The sequence below is a fragment of the Propithecus coquereli genome, unplaced genomic scaffold, assembly GCF_000956105.1.
Source record: "Propithecus coquereli isolate 6110/MARCELLA unplaced genomic scaffold, Pcoq_1.0 Scaffold7, whole genome shotgun sequence".
Classification (NCBI taxonomy): Eukaryota; Metazoa; Chordata; class Mammalia; order Primates; family Indriidae; genus Propithecus; species Propithecus coquereli.
Window position 1 is genome coordinate 11,518,731 of NW_012153062.1, and position 21,059 is coordinate 11,539,789.

The 21,059-nt window shown below is 38.8% G+C and overlaps 1 protein-coding gene across 2 annotated transcripts in view; it reads right to left on the reverse strand.

The window, feature by feature from the left end:
• Positions 1–16,696: 16,696 nt before the first annotated feature.
• HS2ST1 (heparan sulfate 2-O-sulfotransferase 1) overlaps positions 16,697–21,059 on the reverse strand; it is a 212,623-nt gene continuing 208,260 nt past the window's right edge. The window contains exons 6-7 of one of the 2 annotated variants that reach the window (XM_012661175.1): positions 18,538–18,695; positions 16,697–17,573 (exon numbers count right to left, since the gene is read on the reverse strand). In XM_012661175.1, coding sequence (XP_012516629.1) covers positions 17,347–17,573; positions 18,538–18,695 — 385 coding nt within the window. In that variant the 3' untranslated portion in view covers positions 16,697–17,346. Of the gene's footprint in view, positions 17,577–18,537; positions 18,696–21,059 lie in introns of both variants that reach the window. The other variant, XM_012661174.1, reaches the window with a different exon arrangement.

Below are 21,059 nucleotides of genomic sequence, written 5' to 3' on the forward strand. Positions count from 1 at the left end.
GCAGCCACAAACCTGCACGGACCAGTAACCAAGGATAGCACAGATGATACAGACCTGGGAGGCTGGTGTGGACAGACAGCCTGGGTCAGAGGGCCCCTCTACACACACACACACACACACACACACACACACAGACACACACACTCTGCTGCGGCAATAAGCCACACAGATTGGAGACACAATCCCTGGAGATAGAAAGAATACCCAGCAGTAACTGAAATTGTCAGCCACCAAGCCAATGGGGGATAGAAGTTGAAATTACACTGGTTTACCAAAACAAAATGTAATGTTTCTTGTGCATGTCAGCTGTGATCCAAGATTCTTGCCTTCTTCTCTTGTGGAGATCATAAAGTTGGTTAGGGGTGGAGTCCATCCCAGGGAAACTTGATCTGGGTCATCAGAGATGAGTGGAAGTTGTGGGAGGAGAGAGGAGGAGGTGGGAGGGGCCTGAAGGGGGTGCAAATTTCAGCTGAAGGAGCAAAGGGATGGTCAGAAGTGGGCACCCCACCAGGAGCAGGTGGGCAAGAAAAGAGTGCAGGCCTCTTGGGGATCAGGCAGATGTCAAAGGCAGATAGATCAGTGTTCCATCACCCCTCCAATAGAAATCCTGGTCCAGGCCATGGGCAGTCAGGCCACCCAGCTCACCATAGCCACCTGCTCTGGGGGACAAAGGCAAGGGCTGGAGACATCAGAGGTCTCCAGATGGCCGGCCTGCTAGAACCAGGGGTCTGCTGGGAGAGGAAGCTTCTAAGGCCCGAAGAGGGGCCTAGAGATGCAGTAACTTTGGGGAAGGGAGGAAGTGGGAATTGTTCACACATGTGCCATTGGCTTTGTGGGGCTAGCCTACAAGTGGGAAGTTAACTGGAAGAGAGGAGTCTTTGATAACAGAGAAATTCTAGGTCTTTTCCCTGCTTATGTGGAACACAGGATGGTTCAAGGACCAGCCCACAATGTTTCTATTTCCGCCTGCATCTTGTTTCTTGGTTAGAATGTGGTTCTACACATATGAGGCCTGTAGCCATTCAACATGAGGTTGCATCCATGATCATGAAAACACCTGGCGGTTTTACACAAGCTTCATCAACATGAAATACGCAATGAAGCTGCAATAACCACCACTACCGCCCCCTCCCCCAACCATATTCGTTTCCTATGGCTGCTATAACTAACTACCACAAACTTAGTGACTTATAACAACACAAGTGTATATTCTTACAGTTCTTGGGATCAGAAGACTGAAATAACTCTCCCTAGGCTAAAATCATGGTGTCATCAGAGCCAGGTTTCTTTCTGGAACCTCTATGAATGTTTTTCTTGCCATTTCCAGCTTCTAGAGGCTGCCCACACTCCTTGGCTCATGGCCCCTTCCATCTTCAAAGCCAGCTGTAGCAAGTCTTTTTCACATGGCATCATCTGGCATTGATTTTTCTTCCTCTTCCATCTTTTAAGGACCTTTGTGATTACACTAGATAATCCAGGCCCACATGGATAACCCAGGAAAACCCCCTATTTTAAGGTTGACTAGCCAACTTAACTCCATCTGTAACCCCAATTTTCAACCTCTCCATGTAACATAGCATACTCAAAGGTTCTGGGGATTAGGAGGTGGACATCTTTGGAGGTTGTTTTTCAGACTAGCATGCTCCTCTCAGCCCTGCCAAACACTGGCTGGCATGCACGCACGCACACACGCGCACGCACACACACACACACACCCCTGACAGACTCCCAAAGAGCAAAGTTCAACAATGAGCTCACTCATTTCTAGTGGCTTCTGCATCTGCTATATATGGTCCCTCTTCTAAATAAAGCTGACCTTTACTTTTTCAGATATCGGAGATCCATTACTTGCTTTTAATCTTATAATAAGTCAGAAATGCTTTACCCCAACTAGGAACAGCATGTTGCATTCAGATGTGATCTCAAGCCAGTTATTTATTTCAATTGGGCATCCTGAGTGGCCCTTTTCTACCTACACACTCCTGGAGACGGGCCTGGCCTCTGCAGCAACATGGAGATGCTTTTCAGAGCTACTTCCTAGCAGTGGAAGTGTTAACTTCAGGATTACAGATGATGAGAAGAAATATTTTTAAAACCTCACAGTTATCGATCTTTATTATAAAAATCATATGTGCCTCCCCTTCTGTAGTAGATGTGTTCCTGACTGGGTATATGTAAATCAAATTCTTTATAGATTGAATCATATTTTAAATGCACTAAGGAAGCTGGCTATTTAAAGGGATCCTGCTGTGAATATTCTTGTCAAGCCAAGAGGCTGTTTGCGATGCTAATTTTCACCCCTTAATTTGTCTGTTTTATAGGTTCAGATTTTCATAAAATCTCCAAAATTCATATGCCAAAGCAAGGCACACCTGTATCCCATATTTCAAGGGTATCTTTTTCATAAGAGCTCAAAGAGCTGTCAGGTGGATTATCTCATTTATCTTCCAACATTCTTCCAAAGGAGTCTGGGACAGTCATTATTATCCTCAAAGGAGTCTGGGACAGTCATTATTATCCTCAAAGGAGGTGTAACTGTCTCCCAAACTGCGTTACAGGGGGCCACATGAAAGGAGAAGGCATGCTCAGCTGAAAGCTATTTATTTTCCAATTAACAATAGGCTCTGTCTTGGGAGGGGTACTTTGGGAGGTTTTTCTAAGAGCCCAAAATGTTCTTTTCTGCTACTCTTCATCACTACCATCCAGACAGAGATGAGGAACTAAGGAACTGAGAAATTAAGTGCTAATGATGTTTTAAATGTTTACAGAATGCCACTGTACACAAGATCCACTGTTGGAGTTGGATGGGGTCAAGGTCAAGAGCTGGCGCAGGCCCTGGCCTGGAGCTTGCCACCTAGTGGGGAAGAAGGGCAGGTCGACAACACTTAGAACACAACTTCAGGGAACACCCATGCCTTCAGCTCCCCCACAATTTTTGTTCTCCCAAGGATTTTATAAAAGTGACCTCATTCAATCCTTACAGCATATAAGGTAAGGTTGGCTTTGGTGTGGTCTTTTGTAGCACATGGCATCTTAGAGGTTAGTGATTTTCCAAAAGTCACATGACAGGTGAGGGAGCCAGAACTTAAATCCAGGTCTGCCTCATTCCAAAAGCATGTGCTTCACGTCACTATTATTAAACATAGGCACAAGCAATGGGCTTTGTGGGTACAGTGACAGGAGCAATAGATTCTTACTCTCAGGATCAAAAAAACTGTGCCAGAAAGATTCTGTTTGAGCCAGGTCTCAAATGGTGAGAAGGATTCCCATGGGGAACTGGGAAAAGAAGATGGGCAAAGCTATGAAAGTATGCATAAGTGGTCTGGTGAGTCCAGGCTACAAAGGGCTGTGGTGGTAAACAGGGCTGAAAGGGGGGTTAGGGACACACGGTAGAAGGTCCTGAATGCTTCCTTAAAGGAGCTGAAACGCCTTTCCATAGTGGTGGGAAGCCCCTGAGACTTTCTGAGAGAGGAAGCTACACGAACTCTCTCTGAAAGACAATTCTGTCATTACCATGAAGAATGGGTTTGAGCTGGAGATCAAATCTTAGTACTTAAAGTTAGATAGCATTTTCTTCTCCAACAGAAAGAAAACAAAACCTTGTGGACACTGCCAGAATCCCAGGTGAGAAAAGGAACAGTCAGAACTGGAAGCCATGTTGCCTGACTCCAAGATGAGTTTTCTTTCCCTTGCATTAAACAAGGTGGCTGGACCCTTGAAAGAAGGGCAGGTCCTGGCCAAGCCTACCTCTGGCACTTCTCCCCTCCCTCTGCACCCAGCAGTACCAAGCACAGTGGTGTAGCCCACAGTCTGTATTTCTCTTCCACAGGTGCTAAGGACAGGGGTGTGTAGCCAAAACCTAATTCTTGCCTTTTACGCTAACTCTGTCCTTCAAGGCATCTGTTGTAGGTCATCCTTGTTGTCTGTCCTAAACCACATAACAACAAGACGGGCTCAGTGAGCACCCATTAGACCCACAACATCTGGGGGCATGAGAGGCAAACATCATCACATTGACCTTTATCTCTTCTAAGACATAAGTTCATCAGACTCATCTAGATGCAGTTCCAAGGTCTTTGAGCTGCAAAACCAGAGAAACAGAAGATGGTTAAAGCTGGTAGGACCTGAGGAAATAAGAAAGCCTCAGGTCTCCTTTATCCACTCGCCCACAAAAGTTTATGAATCTTTAAAGATCCACCCTTCAAAGCAACTATGCAAGGCCACGAAGGAGAAGAATTGGAATAAGGTGTATATTTTCCTTTGGTTTCTATTTTTTGGCTTACAGCATAATTTTTGCATTTGTTAAAGACCTTGGGGCTCCTGAAAGAAAAGAAATTTAAGTACAAAAGCCATTATAATAGCATTCCTATTAGCAGCAGTGGGTTTGGCATGACGCCTGGGCCACCCGGACTCCAGAGGCCTAAGTGACTAAATGGGAGGCTCAGTGTGACTCAGATGGATCTGATCTGTTAGCCAGGGAGCTGCTGGGAAATCTCCCCTAAACACAACAGGAATGTTGGGGGGTGGTGAGGAGTAGGGGATAGAGGCAGGAACAGAGGGTATAAGCAGATTCAGGGGCTCCGTAGAGCTCAGAGCAGGTGCCACTTAGGAAGTGAGCTTTTCAGGCGCCGGAGACCCTCCTACCCACTTGCCACTGTGCCAGCCTTCCTGCTTGAGGATGCCTGGCCTCCCACAAGGCAGAGGTTTTATTCCTTTGGCTTCAGGCTTTGTATACACTGCAAAAATTCAGCTCTGCCCTTCCACTGTGGGAAGGTTAGACTGGCTGGTCATGGATATCTCTGAACCCCTCTTTGCAGAAAGGCCCTTGGCACATGGAGGGAGAGAGCAATGTGAATAGTAGCCACAGAAGGGAGTGAGGGGATGACTACAAGGACACTGGGAGACAACCAGACTTTGCTGAGTGCACATGTTGGATCTTGGGCCAAATCTGTTCCATGTAGTACCTTCCACCTCCCAAGAATAGCCTGGACAACCTCCTGCCATAGCAGCTGTTGTGCAAAGGCCAAGGTTTGCAACACCGAGACCCTGCTAAAAGCAGAGATCCCTGAGAGAGTTCACAAGATACTCTGGCTGACCCCCTGGGAACTGAGAATTTGGACTTTGCCTGCACTTACTCTCAGGGACATTGAAAAGTGGACCCAAGGCACTTAGAGTGATTTTCCAAACAATGAATCTGAGAATCTGCTTAGTCTTTAGACAACAACAATACTAACAACCATTTATTGACTTGGGAATGATGAGTTAAGTTAGACATAAAGACTAGGAGGAAGCATTTCAAGAAAACAAAATGGCCTAACTTTGCCCCTCCCAACTCCCAGTCCTTCCCCTTGGAGGCCCCGCTGAGTTACAGCCACAGCTGTGGCCCACATGGGTGAGTGCCACAGCCCCAGGTCCCGCTTCTCCTGCTGCCAAGCCCTGTGGGGCTGTGTGAAAGAGGCTGGAAAAGACATGTGGCAAGATTTTCAAAACAAACCCTCCTCCGCCTGTCACAGCTGTCAGAGCCTATGTTACACAATGGTTAAGAGCAGAAAATTTGCAGTCAGACATGGATTTGAATCCTGCCTCCACCACTTTCTAGTTGTGTTAACCGTGAGAAAGAGTATGGACTTCTGTCAGCCTCACTTTCCTCACCTGTAAAACGGGGCTAATAGTAGCACCTTCCTCAGGAGGTTAAGAGGATGAAACGAGGTAACAAATGCACAGCACTTGGCACAGTGCCAGTACATAAAAAGGAAGTGCTCTATATGTGGACAACAGTTTTTCTCTTTCAAAAACAGTGTGTTGAGGAAATGCATTGCACCTGAAGCTCAGGCTGCTCCTGTGCTGATCTCTCCCTAGAGTGTGGAAGGAAGCCTATAGGCATTGCTACGCAGTTCCGATTTCCCTGCAAGTCCCCTGAGCTATGCACTAAGCCTTGGTTTGGGCTCTTCAAGGAGAAAAAAAATGTAGGTGGAATTCTTAAGAAACAGGTAGGCACTTCTGTTTAAGCCACACAGCTGGAAGAGCCCACGTGTGACCACAGGCTATGGATCTCATCTGAGAAATACTGCCAATAAGGACGGCAGCAAGCATTTCCAAGTAGCTGTGGGTATTCCCACATTGCAGTCAACCCACGGCTCCACATACTGCTAAGACAGGGCAAGTTGCCCTCTTGCTATTAAATCCATCATAGTAAACCATTAGGCATGGACAAGGAACATTGGGATCACACCTGCCCCGGAAAGGTCCAGATGAAATGTGCTCACTCTGGGTAGCCATTCTGGGCCCTCAGCTATGTTTCAACTTCCTGGCCTCCTTTCCTGGGCATTCCAGCAGCCACTTTGAGGTCCATCCTTCATGTTCTTCTCACACAGAAGTAGAAACTCATTAAAAGGGGCAGAATTTGTGCCTTACCACACATAGAAAGGCACAGCCAGAGACCTTTTTGTTTACTGACCTGCTCTCTTCTCCCCAAAAGAACATTTCAGAAAGGAATTTACCAAAAATGGTATACATAAGATAGACTATAAGGCAACCCAATGTAGAAAACAGATGGTGTTGGAGTCAGATCTGGGTTCAAATCCTAGGTCTTAACTTTTGTTATGAGAGGCCTTAGACAGGTTACTTAATCACTTAGGTTAAGCTCAGCTATAGCTTCAGTCATGTAATCTGTAAACCTGTGCCCTAGTTCTGTGGTTCTTTACCCTGCATCAGAGCCACTGGGAGAGCTTATTAACAAACATATTGCTAGGTCCTACTCAGAAGGTCTGGGGCCTAAGAATTTGCCTTTCAACAAGTTCCCAGGGCATCTGAGGCTATTTATCCAGAGATGGGACTACAGTCTAAGAACCACTGCAACTATTTAATCAGTATTAGAGCCCTTGCTCACTTGAGACATAGGCACATAGCAGCAAGGGCACCAGGGTTTGGTGGACTAGGAATCTTGAGGGATGGTGAGCCCATCTTCCATTTACTAGCTGTGTCAGTTCCAACTGTAAAATTGGCATAATGGTATCTACCTTTCACGTGAGAATCTAATGAGAGGATAAATGTGTAAGTGCCTTGCAAAGCATAAAGTTCGAAACAATTTTAAAGGATTAAATATGAGGATTATTGTAAAGGTTAAAGCTCATGGTGCATAGAGAGTTTGTCTGGCACATAGTGGAGGCTCAATATATATTAAATTCAAAACAACTCCAATAACTAAAAATTGCCACTGACTCCATGCCATAGATTTCAGTCTTTGTTATACATTAAAATTTAAAAACGGTAACGTTAAAACACATTAAGTTCATATTCCAGTCATGGGTGGCAGGGACCTCCTTTTTGGCTTCTGATCCAATTCATTATTCAAATCTCCACTGATTAATGTGGAACCAACTGTGGATCTTGATAAGAGGAAAAAGCTGGGCTGTTTCCACTTTGCTCTTGGCAGTCCTCCGGCCTCCAGTACAACTTTCTTACAAAATGAATAGGGTTGGCTCCCAGAGAGACCAATCTAATCTCATCTTGTCCACTCAGAAGATCATATCAAACATTACAGACTGTCTGACTGCAAGACCACAGCAGGAAGGGGCATTTCATTCCACTTGGATTTGAATCAGTGATCGGCGATTGAACGATCAAGTAGGGAGCCATTAGCATGGTGGAAATAGAGAAACAAAGTATAAGTGGCCTACTTCTTAAACACTGTTCTTGTCTGAGGTGTTTTTCAAAGAGCCCCCACATGAAACACAGACAGAGAAACAGCAAGCATGTCAGAGAGAGAAGGGAGTTTAAAGTCCACAACCTCCTTTAAAAACAGACATGAATGAATCAACATCCTGCATTTTCACTGTTTGTGGGTGTGACAGTCTGATCAGATAACCATGCTATGCCAAGAGCCCTAATTACTAATCCTCTGGAGAATTTTAAATTACTTTTAAAGGGGGGCGGGGGCCACTCTGGTAACTCTTGGTTGAATAAAATGTCACTTATTTTCAGTCAGCCATTATCAGAAAGGCTCTGCCAATTTCAAATGGAATTACTGGGCAGGCAGCTCAGTTCCCAGAAAAGGTATATTTCAGCTAGTCAGTTTTGAGAGATGCTTAAAAACACAGAATAGTTTTTTACGGCCCAAACCTGGCTGTGTTACCAAAGGGGCACCTAGAATCAATGAAACGGATACAAATTAAATGTTATTGCCACAAGCACTTTAAATAAATCTCTAGGGATGCTCCATGAAATACTCAGATTTAAGCTCGAATTGATTCACATTTGTGAAAGCAAACCAAAGTTCAGAAGCCAGATCACTTGGGGACTGTAGGTCTACTCTTTGCCAGATTTTAATACTTAATTAGATGCAGGTTAAAGCTTTAATTTGATACTTTGAGAGGTACACTCTTTTTAAAAAATCACAAATTAGGAATTAGTAACTGACAGTTTCTTCGATGTCAAGTTTCTATGAAGAGATTGAGTGATTTAAATTGAAAAGAAAAAAAAAAGAAGAGAGAGGGATGTAGAGGAAGAAAGAGAAAGAACTGTGATTCTAGAATCCCAGGATAATCACTCTTGGCTCTGCTGCTTAGGGAAATTTTACATTCTTACCGTTCAAAATACTTGTTATTGTGTTTCCTGCTTCATGGGTGGAGGGGCATATTTAGCAACAAAACCGGGACAGGGGTCAGTTACTGCATTTACAGCCCATCCTCTTCCTTTGCCAGCATCACTGATATGAAAGGCTGAAGGCTCTAGTTGCCCAAACCCTTGACTGAAACCCTAAAATGAAAATTGATCCCATGATGTTTTCTCTATTTCCCTGTAAACGCTCTGAGTGCTAATGAGATGAAACATTTCCAGGCATGACTTTCATTTTTAAGCTTCAGCTTAGAGAAGTCAGACATAAGATAGGGGCCGAAGCTGATTAGCCTGTTTCGCTAGAAGCCTTCCTCATCAAACCACAGTGCAGTAGAAAAGTTTCTTGGGGCGGGAAGAGCAGTGGGGTGGGGGTGGGGGTGGGGTTCTTTACTAAATGTTAACCCAGGTCACAAAATCTGGATGAGCAAAAGAGTCAAGGAAATCAAACATTTAATAGGGAGACTGAATTCTGTCTTTGTGATTCTAGATTCTTTGGCAAATACCAGTCTCTTTTATAAACTTTGACTTAGAAAGTAACCATCACCGCATCATGGGGGCAAAGGGATGCTGATATGTGCACAGATGTAGTGTATTACAAACCCGATTTATTGCCTTCACTCCTCATTTACTGGCACCAAATGCTGGGGTTTCTGGCACTGAGATCCATCTGCTTCTCCCCAACCTTATCACTTCTCTTGACAACTGCACTCACCTCTTTCAGAGGTTTTTGTGTTCCTAGCTTTCAGCCTGACAGCCCATTCTTCGCACTGTTGCGGTTATCGTTCAAAAACTCAAATATGACCACTTCATCCTCTGCTTACAAACTCCATCACCCGCCATGGAAAAATCCAAACTACTTAGCTTGGGATTCAAAACTCTGAAAAACCTCCTTTGGGAAAATGGCAGAAAAACACAACAAGCCCCGGGAAGGACACAGCTCTTAGGTTCCTCTGCTCTTAGTAAAGAGATAAAGCCATGAATATCTAAGGGGGCTTTTGTGGGCAGGGCCCAAAGGTATAATATTGGTTCTACGTGGATTCCAAATAACCTGTTCATAATGAATTCTGAGAACGCAGCCGATTTGTAAGACTGGGAGTAAGTATATTGCTTTATTTGTATTTCTGGTTTAAATGACTTGGGAATTTAAATAGAATTAAAAACTGCATCTGAACGTCAATAATACCTATCATGGTAAAATCATCATTTTAATATATGAACTCAATTAGGTGTCTAGAGGAGTGAGAGGACAAATTCATCATGAAATTAAGCCTATCATACAGATGAATGTGACGGTTCACATTTTAGAGCAAATGGGTACTGGATGTTTAGAACTTGATCACCTGGATAGGTTGATGCTTATGTTATTTCCAGGTTAAAACTAAGAAATGAAGTGCATTAAATTAAAATGTCCAGGGATTTTTATGAATTCTTAGCATAAAAAAAGAGGAGATAGTCTATCACAATGTTTTATGTTTCTTCTTTACCCATCTCTTCCCAACAAAGAAAGGCCATGCCTCTTTTGTTCATCTTTCTTATTCCTCATGCCTGGTCCATGTTAATGAATGATGGAGTGGATATACACTTCAACACACTTTGTCCAAATAGATGATTCCTCACTCTTTCTTTCACATTTATCATAGAAGGTAACATTCGCATTTACTATACCTCACTTAATTCTCAAACTAACTTGATATTGTTATTCCTATTTTGCAGATTTAAGGGAACTCAGCCTTAGGGGAGTTAATTTGCTCAAGACAGTAAGTGGCGGCACCCCAGAGCTCATGTTCTATCTATCCTATAAAACTGCCTCTTTCATGGCCAATCATAGATCTCTCTACACCTTCTCATCATGTCTTTCAAAAGTGAATTTCAGCTGCCTAGCTATGAAAATATCCAGAAACAATATGCATACGGTTATATATGGGCTATAGAGCAAGAAAAGCAGTGAGTAAGAATGTTATGGGAATATGAGAGATCAAATTAAACTTCAGATCTCAGTTTTCAAGGTGAAACACAAGGTTATCAAAAGTTTTTCAAAAAAGGGTATGGTGACCTAACTATGTTGGTCATTGGTTTTGGATAAACACAGGGCCAAAGGTGGGAGGAAAATAACAACAACTAGACAACTCTCAGTTGTCTGTTCTGACCCTGTGGGTACAAACCAAATTCTGTTAAGAAAATCATTGTTGAACTGGTATTTTATTCAACCCAATATACCTTTTCATGAATCCCCATTGTTTTTAAACCAAAAATAATATACTTAAGGGACTTTATTCTTTCTTATAGAATAAGTGAAAGGCAAAACAAAACAAAACTCTTTTACACTTTTCATGCTGTTTCCCCTCACAGATTTTTAGTGTTATCTATATTATATAGAAATCCATTTAGGTTAAACAGGCCTTTGAAATATCTTAAAACTTGATCTGTTTAGTCCCATGCTACTAGGAGAAACACAGCAAACCACAAAGAGAAGAGTGACTTTGAACAATCTTTCATTATTTGCTCAACTGGTTATTCTTTAAGTAGAAAGGGGGTAAACTTACATTTTGAAGTCAGTTTTGTTATTGATGCTGTTTGTTATTTTTTGTTTTATTGCAAGTTGCCACACCTGTGCTCTGTGGTAACAAAGGTAAAACACTGTAATGAAGACAAGGTAAGAGGTGGGTGATTCCTTCAGAGAAAGAAAACAGATGGACAGTGATTTGGGATTTGCATTTTTGCACTTGTTATCTGAAAACTCAGAAGCTTCAAGTCCTGCTTTATAAAATAGCTGATGATCATAAGAGTATCATGAAAATACACAGGTTTAAGTAAAAATCACCATACTAAGTTTATTTTTCAGATATCTTAAAAACCTGGAATTCTAACATGACTAATTTATTACTCTAGGGCAAAAGTGTCCTCTTTTCTTGCAGAGTATGGCTAGTTTCCTTTCCATTGAATGAATGCTAATCATTTTACTCCTGGTATCTTGAGTTTTATTCATGTACCACTTGACAGTCCTTATTGTTCAAATATAACAAAATATGGACTCAGTCACTTCTGGAATAAGCAAGTCCTGTCTCCTTTAGAACAATCAGCATGTTCCCTATTTTCTCATGGATGATTTGTACATGAAAATAATAGCAGGAATCAGGACCAGGAATATCTATGCTACAGGTACATAGTGAGGAGGCATCAAGACAATGGGTTCTTATCAATAAAAAGTATTCAGTGGCATTCAAAAACATTTATAAAAATATCTTTTATTAAGTGACTAGTATTCTGCAGGATGAGAAGGGCAGGTCAGCTTCCTAACAATATTCCAACATAGCAAATAAAAGCTATCATTTATTAGTGTACCCTGGGCTAGCACTTTGCATCTATCATGTCCAACTTTTACAATAATCCTGTTATCTCCATTTACTAAAGTCATACTGTTAAATGCAGGACCATTTGACTCTCAAATCCATGCCCTCTGCTCTGCACCTGTGGGTATAAACCAAATTCTGTTAAGAAAATCATCGTTCAATTGGTATTTTATTCAACCCAATATCATATAACATAAATAGAATTAATCAAGCATTGCTCAAAACAGTGAGCCAGTGGCTGGGAATTGGAAATCTGTATAATTGAGATTTTTCACCTTTAAGAGTGAAAAACAATCATTAGAAATGTGTTTTCTCAACGAAACATTATGGATATGTCCAAACTGTGCAATAAATGTTAATCAGATTAATTTTTTTCTTTTGAATTTCCTTTTTATTCTAATAGCCCTTTCTCTATTTTTCTTTTGGGTATGTATCTTAAATATACCTTGGAAATTTTCTATCTGAAATTTCAATACCAACAATGAAGTACAAAGCAAAAGCAGCAGAGAAGCATGTCATTCTGGGTAAAATACTGTCACAAGTAAGTCATAAAATCATTACTAACCAATGATGATGCATGCCTTTCGGATGGCAACAATATCTGAGAGTTAAATTGATGCTGAACACTGAATCGGCTTGGGAAATGTCCATCAGCATCAAGGCTACAGAAGAAAATATTAAAACAGGACACCAAACCATTTTTCCCCTTCCCACTGAGTGTTTATTGTATAGCTTTTGCATCAGGTAGTCAACTGAAACACTTCAACAACAGAAAGCTGGCAGAATGTTAAGGAAAAGGAGCAATTATCTCCCCAACAGATGTGACAAAATGGTTTCAAGTTGGAAACAGTATTGCATAAATGAATCAACTGAATGGGGCAGAGGAGGGGCTGGGAAAGAGAAGAGAGACACAGAGAAAGTAGTGAGCATCTTCCAACAGGATTGTGAGGAGAAAAAAAGGCACTGTTGAGCTGTGTATTTATAAAATAAAAGTCAAAATACACAATCCATGTTTCTCAAAATTACATTCAACACTGTTCCACAGATGCTCACATACCTGATTCTCCGCAGAAAGCTACAAAAGCTGTCTAAAAAAATCAAGACAGACAGCATCAGTGTGTCTCGGCATCAGCTTACCAGTAATGTGTTTTAAAGAGATCATCACCATCAGGGTCCACTTTATAAACAGTACTGCGAAGGCCACAGAGCTGCATGAAATTAAATTCTAGGATAAATCTGACTAAATGATCATTCATTTCAATCTCTACAATTCCTGCTCCATGAAATCGGAAAGTAAACTCCACTCCAGAGGAGCTGAATTGGCAGCAGATTTGAAACAGGGTTGCTTTTTCCTTCCGAAGACTGCCTGAAGAGCAGTTTAGTTGGCAACATACAGCAACTTGGCATAGGGTCAATGGATGCAAAAACCCAACAGCAACCGGCCCACTTCCTCTCAAAGAAAATAGCACTAATTTATGAAGAGGTAAACTTTCAAATCACAAAGCAGAAGCACCTGGGCCTCTGAAAGGCAAACTTCATAAAACGTTACAGTACTGCGCGCTTCTCATAATAAAGGATTCTAGGACCATAGGTGTGTTTGAGAATGACCAATGGAAAATCCAGCTAGAGGACTTACACAAATGTTCTCTACAGAGAATTTGAATATAAATTAAAATGCCAGCTATGCATTTGGGAACCAGCCTTTAGCTAAATTCTCTAGTGTTTTTTAGAATTTTTATTTCATTTTATTGAAAAAGAGAATCATTGTCTACAAACTATTTTCTAATTGTGCAAATACAATGAGCAAATCATCTGCAATATGAAAATACTGTTCGTAAATCACTGATGGCACCAATAATTTTAGGAATTTCCAATAGAACATATATTTAGAAAAAGAAACAGTAGATTTCAAATTATAGGCATTAACTGAATTTTAAGAGTAGAAAATAAAATTAAAATTTAAAACTCAGTAAGCGTAAGTTCTCTGATTTTCAGTAGTTCAAAGTTGCGCAAATGTATATGGATGATAGAAAAGTAATAACCCCCATGCAATATTTTAAGTGTTGCTATCAGATATATTTAAGTGATATTTTACAGATTAAAGCTGGGTAAAATCAAAATATATCCTCCCATTACATTTTAAAACAATCACAATAATTTACCAACAGTTGCCATTTCACAGCAATTAGAAAACAGGAGTTAATACAAGTTGAACAAAAAAGAACTTTCCTCTTTCAGGAAATAAACATAGGTATATACGTGTGTGTGTGTGTGTGTGTGTGTGTGTGTGTGTGTGTGTGTGTACTCACATACACACATAACATTATTCTTCAAAATTCAAAGTGGTTAATTTACTTTTGCATTATAAAAAAATTATCTCCCTATGGTCAAAATACTGAAAAAGCACACAGGCTGAAAAAAGAAAACCACATTTGCCACTTTAAAAAAATACATTATTGTCTCAGTGGTTCTATCTATTTAATTGATTATAAAGTTAGGTATTATTAGGACTCAGACTCCTAGGATTGTACTGGATCAGATGGAATTAAATATGCCCCTTTCTCAGTCTCCAGAAAAGATACTCCTAACCCACCCTAAAAGATGATAAAATAAATGTCCCTATTCTGAACTGTTATACGGGGAAAGAAAACATGCCCACCTGGAAGCAATATAAATGATAAAAGTTTATGAATCTATGGGAGAGCCTGCATGAATCAGAAAACAATTCTTTGGATATAAGTTAGGAGATTTTAGAAGTTTATAAACTCTTTTAGGATACTAGAGTACAGATACAAAAATGATTTCTCCACAAATAATGATCTATTTAGTGCAAGGGTTGGTAGCCCATAGTCCATATCCCACATGCCATCTGTTTTTGTAAATAAAGTTTTATTGGAACATAACTATGCTCATTTGTTTACATATCGTCTATAGCTGCTTTTGTTACAATGGCAGAGTTGAGTAGTTGTGACAGAGACCTTATGGCCTGCAAAGCCTAAAATATTTACTCTCTGGCCCTTTACGGAAAGTTTACTGACCCCCTGATCTAGTGCACTAAGTGATGTTCTAGTTACCTAAAAGTGTTAATGTACCTCAAGAAGATTTTAGCATGCACTCCAAAAATAACCTGCATCCTGGGGTTTGTTCATTAGTAAGTAAATGTCAAATCCCATTTTAAAGTGGTGCTTTACTTTTGGGCAAGAAAATAATTTGTATATATTTTCAGGAAAGACCTATAAAAGTTAATTTAAAAAAAGGAAAGGAAAAATCCAATTAAGAAAATTATGTCTGGCTATGTTCTCTTAATACTTTTTTATTATTGAGGGGAAAGGGTGCCAGATGATATTCTCACTCTTTCAGTTTTTCTTTAGTTCATTTATAAATGTTTTCTGGTAAGTAGTGTTCCCTCCTCTCCTCCCACACAATTAATAACCTTTAAGGTAATCTGCCTAAAATGCTTACAGTTTGAAAAAGCCTTGTTCAGAAATGTTTACTTACACTAAAAATATTAAAGATTATCCTTTTAGAAAATATTTCTAAAATTCTTTATATCTGTTACTCTAAGAAGGGGAAGAAGGTAAAGAATGCACAGGGCAATTAAACTCTGCAAAACATACCCTAAAATGATAGGTATAAAATAGCGACCATTTCTGAAAAGCAATGTAAAATAAAAACAGAAAAATCTTTCAAATTTTAAGGGTAAAGTTTTCCTGACTCCAGTCAGCTAACAAAGTCTATTTCCAAAAGGGAACCTCCATAACTGAAGCAGTTGCTCGTGAATCTTTAAGAGTTCACAGGTGTTTCATAATTCAATAGTTGTTGAAACATGGAAGATAAAACACTGAGAAGATATTTATCAAACATGAATTTATATCAAGATTAACTTTTTCAACCAGCTTACAAGCGGACTTTTCCCTTTGTTTAAAAAATGAATGATATGAAACTATATGTTAAAGATGTTTCTATAATAATACCTTACATTTATATAGCGCTTTACAGTTTCCAAAGTGCTTTCACATACCATCTCATTTAATCCTCACAACAGCCCTGTGAGGTAGGTACAGCAGGTATTATTATCCTCACTTCAAGATGAGGAAATTGAGGCAGAGAGAGGTTAAGTGACTTGCCCAAGATCACACAGCTGGTAAGTGGCAGAGCTAGGTAGGACCTAAAATCAAATTTTTTGACTCCTTTCCCAGTACTCTTTCCACTACGACTACTGCCTCCAGTTACAAACAATGAACTGTGTATCAAAATTGAAAGCTTATTGAAGTTCATTTCAGTGATGTCTTAACAGTAAAGTTAAATGAGAAAAACAAGAACAGTAGGTCTGATGGTTTTACTTGACATAATAAAATTGGTGCAAAACCACTTTTGTCTAATTACTTGTAACCTTTTGGTCCAAATACATAAAATATGCAATATTTACAGCATTTTCCTTTTTTTGTAAATGCAATGCTTTAAAACACATTATAAAGCACCTTAGTAAAAATAGTCTACAGGTAAAAGTACAGAAGTAGGAAAATCCTACCCATACCACAGCTCACTAATGGAGGCATAATATGGAGTCACCAATATCTCAGTTTACAGCTTTACAAATAACACATGGAAAAACAAATAGTAAACTTACTTTTTTGATATTAATGTGTGGAAGTCCTAACTAAAACTTCAGACAATCTCAACATTCTTTGAAGTATTTTTCCCAATATTAGATATTGGGAGGAAAGGAATGAGAAATACTGCTTTGACTCTTTATCTCTTTAGTATTAGTCATGGTTTAAACTTGTTTTTACCACTAATGATTATTTTAAAAAATCAAAATCACCTACATAAATATGGGCAAATCCAACTACAGCAGAAACATTTCTTAGCAAACATGATCAAACATTTCAATAAATTTCATGAAACATGATTCACAAAACAAAGCACACACTGCCAAACAGTTATCAACACTATTGAGTAGAGGTGTATAATCCAAACCTTCGGTAACGGCGGTGGCAAGTGGATTCTTCATTCATGGTTAGTTGAAAAAAATGCTTTATCAAAAACAAGAGTATCAGAAACTTCTCTGAAACTGTATTTAGCCTTTTGATTAGACCTGCCATGTGTTTATCTTAGGTGATGTATAGGTTTTTTTCCAGGCAGGAGTTTATAACTCTCACCAAAATTTAACCAGAAAAAAGAAAAATGCCTGAAATTTAAACTTCTTAGAACACTGACATATCAGTCAGTATCTACTTCCTCGACATTACTGTTTCCTAATTCAACCCAATACAAACTGTCATATATACCTATCAGCAATCCGGGTTGTGGAGCTGAGAACAAGTGTGAAGATAGGGTCAAAGTTTTAGTACAAGAATCTAATAATCACATCTTATACTCAGTTTGATTTAGGGTAAATCTTTTCATAGAAAAAGTTTTGTGAAAGGATGTAGAGGTCTCCATCTTTTTCTCGAACAGCATGGGCTCTGATGAATTGGAACTGCTCTAGTGCAAATTCATAGAACTCATTCTCCATTTTCCAAATGTCAGACTGCTGTAGTTTTGCAATGGTTTGTTTAGTGGGGAGTTTCTTCTCTGTGGTTTTCCTTAGATGAGATTTCTTTCCTACTTACAAAGGAAAAAAGGAAAGGTAAATAATTCTTGGAGAACACACAAAAGATCAATTCCTCTTTATTTGAAGAGATGGCTTCAAACACATTGAAGAGCAAGTAACATAACTGTCTTGTATTAATATAATTCAGGCAAAAATGGAGCCCTAATCATACTTGAACTGTGATTTATTCCTTTAAAATTTAAGTCCTTAACTTGTTAAAAACTTAATGAAATGTCAAATATTAAATAGTAAATGTAAGGATTACCACTCAGTACAATGTAGGCTGTCACCTCATATACTATATTCTCAAGTCCTTGGTGCTCTAAGATTAGTTTATTTTTTAAAAATTGATAAGATAACTATTGTCAAACAATTCTACTTTCTCATAACCTATATTCTCTAAAATTATGTGTTAGAAGCTAGGGCATATGCGTACATACTCTAGAAAGAGTTCCTATGATTGCATCTTATCAAACAGGAAAAAATCATAATTAGATTTTACTAGCATGGTCACTTTCAGAAATGTAATACTGCTAAGGCTGCTAAAGCACCCTTTTAGGCATACTATATAACAGACATGACACATGACAATTGTGTTAGTGTGATTCACCTCTTCTTTAAAATGGCAGTAGGTAAGAGTATTACTTAGGCCTAATATTTGATATCTGTCACTACTGAATGTTACATATTTCTAAAGCTGGTTCTGCAGTTTTTATGACTCCACTATTCCTATAATGCCTTCGAATTTTCACCTAATGCACATATATTCATTCGAAAAATATTTAATGAACACTATCTCTGTGCCAGGCACTGTTTTGTATTGAAAATGATGAGCAGAAACAGACAATATACCTGCCTTTCTGGAGCTATTTGTTGTGTTTTACTGAAGAACTTCAAATCACGTATATTTTAGAAGTTGCAAACAAACCAAAAGAGTTACAGACAGCTTTAAAAAGAAACCTTTCATTTATATACCTGTACGATAGAGTTCTGTAGCACCCCTGAAAAACCGGGGCAAAGCTGCCTCCAACAACATGATAAAATCTTCAAGCTCTTCAGTAACTCCCACCAGAAAATATTCATTAATTAGGTTATACTTGGCTTGATCCATAGCCCACCTGCTTCCCACATTCCTGAAACCAAAGAAAAGGAATTAAAAACCTAACCTTCTAAGTATTTTTGATGCCTCTGACATTGTGTATTATGGAGAAAAGAGATAAACACATGTATATCTAAAGGCTTAATGTCCTTTTATTAACGTCCTCTGGGAAGCACAACTGTTTTTAATTTCCTTTGCTCCCATTTCCAGTTTCTGCTCAACTATGCAGTGCTAATTCAGAGCTTACTAGAGGAATCCTAATATGAACATAGTTTAGTTTGAGGGCACTTAAAAATATATATATACACACACCCAGAAACATACCTCATATATTCCTCTCATATGATTTAGTGTGAGTGTGTTTAATTTTTTTAAACTACTCTAAACTAAACTTTGTTCATTCTAAGAGCTCTCTAGCAAGGTATAAATAATTTGTGTCTAGTGCTTATCTTAATTTGTGAATTCAGGGGTATTTTTTTATGAGCTTAGCATTTTCTGAAATTTCTGAGGCACAGAAAATAGATAAGAAATAGTTCTGCTAAGCATCTTTTATTTGTATTTTTGTTTACATTGTCAGCTAATGCTGCTAATAGAGATTTTAGCACTAACATCCCTTGATCCTAATTCCACCTCTGCCTTTAAGTAGCAGTATGATCCTGAGCTGGTGGCTTCAGCTTTCTAGATTTTGTTTTCTCACCTATTAAAAAGGAAGGGCGGGGTGGGGGGCAGTGATTAGTTGATTTCGAAGGTCCCTCTCATTTCTGTGAATCTATGAAACATACTAAAGAAGTTCAATTAAAATATCCTCAAAAATGCACAATGATGCAATATTCTTTATTGTTCTAAAGCAGGGATTGGCAAACTTTTTCTATAAAGGGCCAGAAAGTAAACATGCTAGACTTCGCAGACTATATGGTTTAGGTCCCAATTATTCAACTATGCTGTTGCAGCATGAAAACGGCTATAGGCAATAAGTAAAAAATGTATGTGGATGTGTTCCAATAAAACTTTATTTATAAAAACAGGTGATGGGCAAAATTTGCTGCAGTTTGTAGTATGCCAATCCCTGTTCTAAGGAAATGGCTAAAAATTGAGAAGACATTCTTCCTAGACTTCCAATTCTTCTTGTACTATAATAAGGCTTTGATACTATCTATTGAGTAGGACCTTAAGCTTCACAGTAATCTAATAATATATCTGAAATAATGAAGAAATTCCTTATATTTCTCATTATGGTTTAAGGAAAAAACTAACTTTGAATGTGTTCCCTTTTCCTCCTACTTTTCCTATTAAAATGATTGAATAGAACAAATAAATATGTACTAAGGAAATATGTTACTTCCCCAGAATGTGCCAAGTTTTGACTTCTAAAAATACAATTATTTTTGAAAACTGAAAACTTGGCACATTCTGAGGAAATAAATTATTTATTAAAGATAAAATATCTTTATCTTCTACCTCATGTTTATTAGCAAACTAACTACAACCGTAACCTTGGCTTCTCTTAAAGTCAAAATCAGTTTAATAGTAAAACCAGGTGAATAATTTACCCACTAAGTTTTTTCTTGATTTAACATGAATGGCTAAGAAAGTAAGCTTAGGACAAAGTAAGGTTTATGACCACAGGTCTCTAATTAAGAGATCTACTGAAATACAGCAAAACATAAGACCAAAAACAAACAAAAAAATTTAAAAACCAGTATCTGAGAAAACAATGCAAGTATGTTACATATGAAGAATTTTTAAAATACATTTAAAGGTAACCACAAAACTAGATATTACTTAATTACATGTTATTTTTAGTCTTGTCTTTCATTGATTTCACTAGACCTACCCCTTGTGAAATACAGATTATGGAAATATTAGGTTATTAAGTATGAAATGTTTGATTTCCTTAAGTACTAAGTTTGACAGTTGATATCTCTGACATTTCACTTTGACAATTTTTGTTTTATTTTTATTGTGAAGGCACATCCTCAGTCTTGCAAACGCTTGGTTTGCCTTGTGATTATCTTTCAAATTTTTTTAGAGCCATTTTTGTAAAATCACGGATAAGTCAAAAATTCGTGTCATTTTTGAATATGAGTCCCATCATGGAATATCAACGAAGTGTTTGAGAAGGATGTGGCTAATGCATGCACAGTACGTCGATGGTTTGAGAAGTTCCATTCTGGTGATTTTAATCCTGAAAATAAGCCACAGGTGTGACCTGAGACCAAGGTGGATAATGATGAGCTGAAAGCTGTAGTGGAAGCAAATCCATCTCAACCTACAAGTAAATTAGTAGCAAGGTTGATGTTACTATTCCAACAATATTGGACCATTTGAAACAACCTGGCAGGGTAAACCAGCTGGATAGGTGGGTTCCGCATGAATTAAATGAGTGTCAGAAGAAAAA